The sequence below is a fragment of the Nicotiana sylvestris genome, chromosome 10 (genome assembly GCF_000393655.2).
Source record: "Nicotiana sylvestris chromosome 10, ASM39365v2, whole genome shotgun sequence".
Classification (NCBI taxonomy): domain Eukaryota; kingdom Viridiplantae; phylum Streptophyta; class Magnoliopsida; order Solanales; family Solanaceae; genus Nicotiana; species Nicotiana sylvestris.
Window position 1 is genome coordinate 5,325,083 of NC_091066.1, and position 11,186 is coordinate 5,336,268.

Sequence of the window (11,186 nt, forward strand, 5' to 3'; positions counted from 1 at the left end):
GAACTCCAGTATAATATGTTGAAGTTCAAGTATACTTATGCTGGAACTCCAGCATAATGTACTGGCGTATTTTCCGAGTTTTGAACAGTGTTTCCGCTCAGATTTATCTTTACATTAAAAATGGCTAAATTTCGATTACTTTTGAAACTGGGCTATTTTTGAACGACCAGTTGTAAATCTGGCTATTTTTGAATTTCACTCTAGAAGAATTAACCTAACTAGCATCCCACTCAATTACTTAAAATAAAAATAGTCGGCGAATGTGTAATATATGTATTATCTATATATAATATGTGTCTAATTTTATATAATTAATGTATAATTTATGTATACCAGCTCGAAAAAGTAAAAAGCAGTGGCCGGCTATTTATGTAAAAATCTCAATATTCTATACACGCATTAGGTCGGATTGGCGCCCTAATTATTAGTTAAAATCCTAAAAGGAATAGAACTTAATTTCTTGCCTCCTACTCCTTGTTGGCATGGGATTTATCATATAAATTTTGGTTATAACACCTCTTATATATATATATATATATATATATATTTTGGTTCTTTCCTCTGCTTATACTTCTTGTTTTCATCTACAAATAATCTCTTTCTTCTTCACGAATAAGAACAATTCTTTCTTCAGTACCAATTATGGCAACGTATACTTTCGAACAAAACGAATACTTGGAAGATGTGATTGAGAGTCAGGTACAAACTTTGTTGCTAATACGTTGTTAAATCGCTCGCAGCTAACATAATTTTTTGATAATTTGTTATAATTCGTAGCTAAGTAGGATCATCGATGGATTTTGTTGTTTAGCTACACAATTTATCTGTCATTAATTTCCGTTTTTTAAATAGTTAAGGTGCTTAAAAAAATTTATTAAATTAATTTTATCAAGTATTTACAAATTTTTCGTGAATACCCCTAGCTGCTAATTTTCTTATTGTTACAAGTTATTGTTGTTGTTATTCTAAGATAGCCAGAAGTGAATTCAGGGATTTACTTTTGATACGTTCAATATATATTTATGTCCTCACTATCGAATCTCTTTCTTGTAATTATGAGTTCAGAACATAGTATTTGTTAGGGTTAGGGGTGTACATGGATCGGGTTGGTTCGGTTTTTATCAAAACCAAATCAAACCAACTATATCGGTTTGGATTGGTTCGGTTTTGTCGGGTTTTTCGGGTTTTCGATTTTTTTGTTACATGAATATTATTTCAAATAATCTTACTTTGTTAAAATTATAGATAAAACTTTGATAAGTGAATATATGTTTAGTAAATATGAAAAAAATTGACAAACATATGATCTATTAAAATATTCTAATGGGAATTTTTTTTTAGTAACACGTGATAGTTATTTTCTTAGTCGTCTAACAATAATTTTTCATTAATTTACACTTTCAAGGTTAATACATGAGAGGATCCCAAATATTTCTACATTTCTAAAGAAAATTCACTATAAAGTTTTAAAAATATAAATAAAATTTATATATTTATATGTCGGTTTAGTTCGAGTTTTTTTACTCAATACCAAACCAAGTCAAACCAAACTTAGTCGGGTTTTTTAATCGGTTTGGTTTGGTTTTTCGGTTTGGTGCGGTTTTTCGTTCGGTTTGAACACTAAAAGTTTAGTGATTTTAATTTCTACATGTAGAAATACTAAAAGTTCAATTGAACTTGTTGGCATGATTATTATTATTATTATTATTATTATTGAATTAAAAATATCCACGTTGTAATTTCTTTATTTATTCTTGCAATCCAATATGATATTTCATGTTTTTTTTTTAGTTTTTTTTTATTGTGTATTTTCATGTAGCTGTATGGTTTTTAACTTTTTATAGTTTTGATATATCGTAAGTTTTTTGTTATTTCCTTTTCTTTTTTTTCCTGTTGAATACTAACTTCTTCCTTCTTTTTGCTATTTTTCTTTGAAAATATGTAGGGTTTCTATGTGATGAACGATTTTGGTTGGAAAACACCATGTGGAATAGTGAAAATTGGCAAAAATTCTGAAGCTTTTGAAAAAGCAAAGAAAGCTACAACTTTTGCAGTAGATAAATACAATGAGAAATCAGAGAAATCAAAGTTGGAATTATTGAGAATTATGAATGTTAATTTTGAACCTACTGCTGGTGCAATTTATTATATTTCTTTGGAAGCCATGGATTTATTTTCTAGGAAAATTCTTCATTATCAAGCTAAGGTTTGGGAAAAAATCAACACTGGTTATAAAGTTGAGATTTTTCGATTTGCCCCTTATATGCCAAAGCTCTCAGGTAATTAATACTCTTTATTATCAAAAATAATTTAACTTATATATACTGACGTTATAAGAATCACTATTAAAAATAGGAATTTTCGATGGAGTGTCCATTAGAAATTTTCGTTATTTTAGTAGTGAATCTTTGCAAAATCAATATATTTTAACTTGCTATAACATGTTATTTACGTTATTTTTTACATTAATAAATTAGGTTATTATAGCGAATAACAGGCTATTGTAGGTAAGCTAAACATGATAATATGTACACTTTGATGCATAAAAGTCAAACTTTATTAAAAATAACATTCTGCTTTCTTATTCAGTTTATGAGTAGAAATTCTTGTAAAATTGTTTAGGAGAAAAAAAAAATTTATATTTCATATTTCTTAAATCTCTTAGTATTTTCCTTCAAAAGACACTAAAACTTGATAAAATTGACTTGAGAAAGCGAAATGGAGCTATTATTGTTTAATAAACGTATGGAATAATTTTTATGTTTTAAACAATATTCACCTAAAATTTAGTTGGTCATATTATATTTTAATTTTTCTTTTAATATGGGGTTATTTGTTGCAGAATGTGTGGAAGAGAAACATTGCTGTATTAAGGTTAATAATTTGCAGGACTGGATGGATGAGAATTATCTTTATTATAAGTGCTGTTACACATTCAAAAAGGTAATTTTTAAACCTAATTTACTCTTTATATTTCTTCATATATAATTTTTAGATCGGTAATACAATCAGTATTTTAAAAATCTTTTTTGGGATTGCCGGGGCTCACCCTTAGGTGGGACACTTGCAAAATGCCCGAGACTTAGTTTTGTGAGGCTTATGTCTCAAGCGCTAGATTATGCGCCCTAAACACACCTAAGTTCAAACTCGCCCAACAACGTCTATCCAAATCATGTGTTAACTATCTAATTCATATTTTTATGTTATTTAACATTAAATTTTGATTATTTAATTGGTTTGTTATTTTCAGTTTGTTTCTGTGGAGGTGATTAGGGATAAAGAAACTGGCAAATCTATGGGCTATGGTTTTCTTTGGTTCAAAACTCATTCAGAAGCAATGGAATTTTTAGAGAAAAATGAAGGAAAGCAAATGCCAAATTCCAGCCAGAATTACTCATTGGTGTTTGGAAAATTTTGAAGGCCAAAGTGTTTTTTTACATAGTTTATTATCCATTTAAAGATTATGTTATTTTATGTATTACTCATTCACATAGTTTAAATTGTTTTTTATGGTATTTAGATGGTCTTTTCTTGAGTAGTTTTTAATAAATGTTCTAATTTCCGGCAAATTTTGATGAACAATAAAAACTTTTTACATCCACCATACCTCTCCATGTTTTCGTCACTGATTAATTTCAAACTATTATATAATTTGGGAAACGAACAGACTCATTATTCACCGAGTTTTTAATCGTGCACTATCTCGCTCTTGGATTTGATTATTAATATATACACATTTGTACAATGTAGTACATATATATTAGAAAAGTAAAAAAGCAATTTAATAGAAGAAGGGTAATTGAAATACTAAATTTGCAGGAGAAAGCTTTAACAATTCTTATTTAATTTTTTTTTTTTCCTTTTTACATTAACAAAAAAGCATGCATAATAACAAGAATAAAGACAACACTTCCCCTCTCTTAATTTGCGTTGTGGCAAATTCTAGCAGTTGGATTTGACACACAAACTTGATAGTACTTCTTCTTGGCTTCTGGGGAGCCGCGCTTCGGCTCCTCGTCGGCCATGGCGGCCTTTGCCACTGAGCTAGCGGCAACGGCCGCCATGGCAAAGAACAACTCTCTCCGGCCACTGTTGTTGCTCTCTTTCTTGTTGCTTATTACAATATTTTCTCCCTCACATGGCACCTTTGAACTTGCCTTCACCATGACAACCCCGCGGCGGTTCGCGGCCGGGACTTTGGTCAAGGCCGCGACGGAGCCGCCGGCCAAGGAGGTTGTCATTGTCATTGAAGCCATTTGATCAACCCAAAAATTTTCCTAGTTTGATTGCTTATTACTTGCTTTCTGTTTTGTGCAAAGGAATGGTTTGGTGTGTTAAAAATATGTATACATGTAAGGAACAGAAAGAAAATAGTGAATTTCCATGAGGTATGTTATCCATTTTCTTATCTAAACAAAGAGTTCAGAGCCAATGATATTTTGCCATCTGGACATTCAATCTTGGAAAGTAAGTTTGTGGTTATTGAGCTCCTATTATAGGTACCAATTTTGAGGACGACTTTGTTTCAAATTGTCTTTTCATGTTTTTTGGCTTTTGCTTTAATCTTTTCTTTTCTTGACCATTTTATGGCTCCTTCAGCTTTTCCAAAATATTATTTAAACTTTAATATTAACAACCGATGACACTTTCATCCCTCCCAAAAAACAAAAAACAAAATCTTTCCAATTAGTCTAGTTGATTTGCCTAAAGAGTGAAAACCGTCAGCAAAATAATCTCAATTTTTGCAATCAATTTACTACTCCCTACGGTAGGGGTCATGTCTGCGTACACACTACCCCCTCCCCAAACCCAACTAGTGGTATTTTAGTGGGTCTTCGCCGTACCATAAAAGAATTCAAAGTCTCCCCTAAGAAATTCCTAAATTACCAAATATTAACTAATCAATCTCCACAGGCAATAGCAATAACAAGCAAAGGGGAATCTGGAATGAGCAAAAAAAATAGACACAAAGATAGTCCAAGCTAGCTAGGCATTTGCCATTAACAAGTTTTTCAAGACATAACAAACTAACAAAGTTTGAATGAATCAAATTACAAAAGAAAAAAAAAATGTCCAAATTCTATTCTTATCTTGATCATCCCATCTATGTCTTTTTCTTCCTCCTCCATCAATGAGGAAGAAAAGAAAAGGGTACAAGGAAACCACTTTGAGTCGTCGACTGACTATTGAATCAAGGTTTCACATTCTCCCTGATGAACTGCTCCAACTGAGAGATTTCACCTGTCAAACCAGAAGCTTCGGCAACAATTACTTTGTTACAGCACTGAGAAAATCCAAATGGTTCTCCGGGTACTCCAAGTGTAAACTCGTTAGAAATGTCTGCCTCAGACACTGCAGTTCTTGATGTACGAAGCTTGTCGCTGAATAACAATGGTAAAACAACCGTGGAACACATTCAGAAAACAGAAAATTCCCAGTTCAACATAAAGTTAAAGCAGTTTTAGATAAGTGCATCAACATAAGGCCAAGTTTGTGATAAAGAAAAAGGGAAAAAACGGAAAACCAACGTGACAGGATATAATGCAGAACTATTGAGTTAGCTTTCCCATGAGGCAGTCCTGGTAGAGGACGCGCTTTTTTAACCAAATATAATCCTATATTTACACCTAACTTAGTCAACTGACATTAATTATTATTTTTTGAAATAATCAACTGATGATATTGTTTCAGGAACTCTAAGAATATGGATTTGAGTAGTTTGCTGATGCAAATAGCAGCTAACGATATCGCTACTATTGACTAAAATGGGAGTGTAGAGTTATCTTACATTTCCTTCTCCAGTTGTTTCCTTATGAACTCCTTTGTATGTGCAGTTATTTTATCAACCTTGTTGCACAGGAGAAGTACTTGAATCTTTTTCTTGACCACAGTTGCTTTCGTCAATATTTCATACAGGTACCTTTTGTGAGAGGGTGTTAAAATGTTAGAATCAGTTATCAAGCATATAATCCATATGAAGATGAATAGTTAAAAGTAAATACTCTGCAGCAGTTCGGCTATTTGGTAAAAATTCCACCGAATCCACCACAAACACAATGCCAGCTGCTTGAGGCAAAAACTCATCTAGTTTCAGACGTAGACGAGAATGCCCTGGAACATCAACAATATGAACTGGTCTTGTTTTCCCCTTCTGCAGCCAAATAGAAACAGGTCTGAATAATTGAATTTTGAAGTCCATTTGCAGAAAGATTGGCACTTCAGCAAATCAATTAAGAAAAAAACTAAAGATACAATCGAAGGTGGGCTACTAGCAATTAATAAAATCTTATCCATCTTAGTGGAGGCTGAGAGAATGATAATCTAGTTAAAAGGCACGGAAAAAAAAAAAAGAAACAGAAAAAAAGAGATGGCTGTCACTACCTTGTCCCTCTCGGAGTGTAGCATAAAACTGTCTTCATTTGGTTCCATCGATGTCACAGTACCCTGATGGGCTGAGCCATCTCTAAGCTATAATAGACATCATAAAATGATAAAGTCACATAACCTTTTAAAAAAAGCTTATATCAGGTCCTGCATTCGTTCATACAACAGCACTTACCTGGTAGAAGAGGAAAGTTTTGCCACTTCCACTCAGTCCAGTGAGTAAAATTGTATTAGATGTTGTACGTTTAAAAAGGCGAACTGCAAAAAGACACTAAGAATTTCTGAATTTCAGCTTTTGATGAGAAAAAATTCAGCAGCTAACATGGAGCATTTAAGGACAGAAGAGGGACATAAAAGCTTAGGGAAGGGACCAAGAAGGAAGTAGATTTTAAAAATAGACGTAACCTATAAGTTCCTTGCGCAGAGAAGAAAAAATGTTTTGGGAGAAAATAACAGAAAGACCGAGCGAGGCATGTAATTCAAGGACAATTTTAATTCAACAGCACGTGGTTCATTTCTATATCCAATTCTCTATGAATCATTTATTACAATCACGTGACTCAGTTTATTAACTATATATTGTTCCGAGCTGCTGATACCAGGAGACATACTACAGTTGCTAAGAGTTAATATCAGCATCACAATTTTACACCTCTTCGTGTTTCCACTAACACAATCCACTACATACCCAAGCCAACTCTTAGTATTCCCACTGACATATTCCACTGCAAACCCACACACGAACGACATCTACTCATCGAACATATGTAACAAATGCTCTTACTGCTGTCAGAACTATAATGACTTGTCTTTACAGAGGAAAAGAAAGAATAGAGTTCACTATTGATTACAACACCTACATCAACCTTAATCAATCTGCATTGCTTTTGACATCAATATCCTCTATGACCATCACCACTACAACTCCTTTCTTCTGTTATCACATTATCACCCAGCATGGATCCAGCATATGTAAAGCAATTTCAAAACGCATCAAACGTTTGATAACACTTTAAAAATTATAGATTAAAACAGTAGAGGGAATAGTAGCCATTGATGAACTTGCTGGTTCTGTTGTCTTCATTGGTCATACACATCCTTAAGGAAGAATACTAGTAAGTCAAAAATATTTCGTTAAGGTTAGAAAGAAGCCGCAAAGTACCTAATGACTTAAGAAGAAGATATGCTGGACAGTAGCACTATGAACTACAGGAGACATTATATAGGGGACTCGGGGGCTTTGAGTCAAGAGCAATTGGATCTGATTAAGATATAAATGATATGCTGAAAATGGACAGTATTGGTTGCTTTACATTAGCAAGGACAGTGTTGATAGATAGGTTGAAATTCCAATAGAGTCACTAAGATCCCTTTAGCCTATTGACCACCATCCAGTACCAGAAGACGAAAATTTTCAATTGTCCAGAATAATTAGGAATCTTCTGCCAAATCTTGGCTCAAAACCTAATTCAGACTTTGAAGGATGGCAATAATGTGGTAGAATCATCTCGCCTCTATTCTGTACCTCCTAAAATACTTATCCTTCGAGATCCTTCTCCAAATTCGAGGTACTTCCTTTTCACAATATGCAAATTAAGTTGCATTACAGAGATTTCTTAAACAGTAAGATAATTTCCAAGTTACAAAAGAAGACATAGCTGATGTTTTTACTGCTTGAATTACGTAAATAACTGGATATAGTAAGCCAACATTCGCATTAATAGTTCACCAGATTTGGAAAATCTTCAACACTTTAAGGTACAACCACAAGGGTACAGTTCTACCAAAGTCACATTCTGTTTATAGTGGTTTGTTTTTCGCCCCCACATGTCGGATTGTCAAACACAGAGGGAGATACATTTGATCTAAAGAGTAAATCGCATATGCGAAGAGCACAAAAAGAGGCACCGGTCCGTCGGTGTGAAACTATGGTGAGTGAGGGTGGTAGAAGGAGAGGAGATAGACTTAAAAAGCAAATGGAAGGAAGTTGTCTTGAAACACCTACACATCCTTGGAGTCCAACAAATTCGCTCATGATCAAGTTACAACCTAAGATCTATGACCATATTATGTTAACTGTTCGTATTTCGTTCATTCCATCGGTATGCTCCCAGGTACCTGTAATTGTGATCCGTTTGCCAGAACCAAGGGGTCTTTCTGTAGAAACCTCCACGAACAATCGTCGTTTTTTGATGGTTTTTCCGCTTCTCACAGCTGCTCTTTCCACACCTCCGGATATCTGGTGCCAAATTGTCGCCCCTTTCCTTATTTCTTTGATAATAGAGTTGGCTATCTTTGTGGCATCGATTGTACAAGTTCGTGAAGAGGGCTGGACGAGTGGAATGAGGGAAAGCGGCTCGATCGACAAAAAAGAAGAGTAGCCTCCCTAGAACCTGGCAAAGTCATTATCAATGAATTCACGAGCAATTCTCAACCAACATATGCGATTCATTCCCGTAAAGTTATTATTATACCACTACTATTTTTATATATATTTAACTTATTTTCACTACTACTCTTATTTCATTTTAACGTGACGATGATATGAGTTGAGCTTAGTGAAAGAAGTGAAGATTCATATCGCCAACCCCAACTTTGTTTGGGAATGAGGCGTAGTTGTTGTTGTAGAACAACCCAAAAGAGACTCTTAAGTGAGAAATGTGCTAATAAATACAGTAAGAGCTTACTTATTAGAAACAAAATCACGGTAAACAAGACGACTCCAACTGCAGCATAAAGTTGAGCAGGAGGTATCTGATGAACATATTCTTCAACTTCATATAACCACTGCTGCATTTGAATCTTCAACTGCTCTATTTTCTCCTTATCCATTACTTTGAACTACCTTCACTGAGTTCGAATATTTTCCTAAGAAACAACATTTAAAGAAACAATATCAGTCTATAGCACAAAAATGCAATATATATACACCCAGAGAGACACAAGAAAAGAATTCAAGTATTTGACAAAGAATATATCATATGCTTATCGACTAGGGGAGCTTTGGCATAACTAGTAAAGTTGTTGCCATGTGACCAGGAGGTCATAGGTTCAAGCCGTGGAAACAACCTCTTGCAGAAATGTAGGGTAAGGCTGCGTACAATAGACCTCGTACCCCGCGCATAGCGGGAGCTTAGTGCATCGGACTGCCCTTTTTTTTATCAACCAGATATCTCATTCAAGGTGGGGCAAAACCCCGGTCAGAAACCACAGGCAGATCCAAGATTCGAACTTTATGAGTTCAAGATTCTACCACAGCCTATTTGATTAACTGGGTACGAAATCTATTGTACAGAGTGTATTTTTTAAGTCTGACCCAAAGCTACTGGCTTCAGATGCTGAACCCATGACAATGCACTACATCTGCCCCTATTAGAAACCCCCAAAAAGATTTCCTTTTCCAATATAGGCTAAGGTAGTATATGTGCCATTGCTTTCGACTCGACCTATATATAGCTGAGAAATTTAATATACAAATGTGTATGTGTACCCACACATAGTTGAGCAATGTAAATATATAAATGTGCACACACACACACATAGAGTGCTAATGGGTTCAGCAATTATGAGCATTCACTGACTTAAACATTTGGATTCCTCTCAAACAGATCATAAACTCAATAAGAAAACATCTTTCAACAAATAATTCTGTCTAAAAAGGCCACAGTAAGCAAATTACAGAAAAAATTAACAATTGGACCTGCAAAATTCAGATTACACAGAGAAATGCAAATAAGAAATGAGCACAGATTTTTGCCGAGCTGTTCAAAGAGAATAAGAGTTTTGGATTTGATGTAGAAACAAGAAAAAATAAGCAAAATGAGAGAATAAATCGAAAAAGGGTGAGAGGGAAACCTGTAATTCAAGCAATTGACTACAGCAATGAGGTAGAATTCAAAAGTTGAAGACAAAATCTGTAGAAATTCGGGTCAAGATGTAGAATTACCATGGAAATGAGGATTTGGGCCTGTCGTTAATCCACTCAAATGGGCCTTTTAGGATGTAATTTGGGGTGAAATTCAAAAATAGCCAGATTTATAAGTGGTAATTGAAAAATAGTCACGGTTTCAAAAGTAATCCAAATTTAGCCACTTTTTATATAAAGATAAATCTAAACGAAAATACTGTTCAAAATACGAAAAATATTCCAACATAATATACTGGAGTTCCAGCTTAATATGCTGGAAGTTCATACACTTGTGCTCTAATCTCTAGTATATTATGCTGGAACTTTCCATGTGTTGGAGTTACATCATAATATGCTGGAAGTTCATATACAGGTGCATCAATCTCCGGTATATTATGCTGGAACTTTCCGTGTTACAGTAAAATAGTGTCTATTTTTCAACGACTTTGCAAACGCTGACTATTTTTCAATTATCAATCCGAAAACCGGCTAGCCCGAGCTATTTTCACTGTAATTTGGTCCATTTTCAAAACAGTAGGCCCATTGTTGCTGCTCCTCCACCAAATGTTGTTGTTGTTGTTGTTGTTGTTGTTATATATTATTGAGATCTTCATAGAAATAGTCGATCGAATTTACTGTTAATTTTTTCTAACCGATATACATAAATTATATATTAGTTTTACATGATTATACACATATTATATATTATTATACATATGTCGACTATTTAGTTTAATCTTTTTAGGTGGGCAGCTATTTAGGTAACTCTTCAATATTTTATTTTTGTTACTCCCTCCATCTTAATTTATGTGAAACTCTTTTCTTTATTGTAAATTCTAAAAGGAGTGACACTTTCGTATACTTAGCAAATATTTATATTCATATAAATATTTAT

General features: G+C 33.9%; 2 protein-coding genes across 3 annotated transcripts; one reads left to right on the forward strand and one right to left on the reverse strand.

Annotated features, from left to right (window-relative positions):
- The first annotated feature begins 579 nt into the window (after positions 1-579).
- Positions 580-4,354, forward strand: LOC104229632 (uncharacterized). Its single transcript, XM_009782294.2, has 4 exons — positions 580-699; positions 1,946-2,279; positions 2,843-2,943; positions 3,251-4,354. Exons 1-4 carry the CDS (start codon positions 643-645, stop codon positions 3,416-3,418), a joined length of 660 nt encoding a protein of 219 aa, XP_009780596.1. The 5' UTR covers positions 580-642; the 3' UTR covers positions 3,419-4,354.
- Positions 4,355-4,973: 619 nt separating this feature from the next.
- On the reverse strand, positions 4,974-10,324 carry LOC104229633 (uncharacterized). 2 transcript variants are annotated; one of them, XM_009782295.2, is made up of 7 exons: positions 10,240-10,324; positions 9,072-9,252; positions 6,560-6,642; positions 6,382-6,468; positions 6,003-6,151; positions 5,789-5,920; positions 4,974-5,381 (listed from the first exon to the last, which is right to left on the reverse strand). In XM_009782295.2, the coding sequence occupies exons 2-7, from the start codon at positions 9,214-9,216 to the stop codon at positions 5,192-5,194; spliced, it is 786 nt and encodes a 261-aa protein (XP_009780597.1). In that variant the 5' UTR covers positions 9,217-9,252; positions 10,240-10,324; the 3' UTR covers positions 4,974-5,191. The 2 variants fall into 2 exon arrangements, with proteins under 2 accessions (XP_009780597.1, XP_009780598.1); XM_009782296.2 differs by lacking the exon at positions 10,240-10,324 and adding an exon at positions 10,085-10,186.
- Between the last annotated feature and the right edge of the window lie 862 nt (positions 10,325-11,186).

Coding starts and splice junctions, on each gene's coding strand:
- LOC104229633 (XM_009782295.2), bottom strand. CDS start 9,216: ATGGATAAGGAGAAAATAGAGCAGTTGAAGATTCAAATGCAGCAGTGG. Junction 6,469..6,559: donor AAACTTTCCTCTTCTACCAG/GTAAGTGCTGTT, acceptor TGTCTATTATAG/CTTAGAGATGGCTCAGCCCA. Junction 5,921..6,002: donor AATAGCCGAACTGCTGCAGA/GTATTTACTTTT, acceptor CTCTCACAAAAG/GTACCTGTATGAAATATTGA.
- LOC104229632 (XM_009782294.2), top strand. CDS start 643: ATGGCAACGTATACTTTCGAACAAAACGAATACTTGGAAGATGTGATT. Junction 700..1,945: donor AAGATGTGATTGAGAGTCAG/GTACAAACTTTG, acceptor GAAAATATGTAG/GGTTTCTATGTGATGAACGA. Junction 2,944..3,250: donor GCTGTTACACATTCAAAAAG/GTAATTTTTAAA, acceptor TGTTATTTTCAG/TTTGTTTCTGTGGAGGTGAT.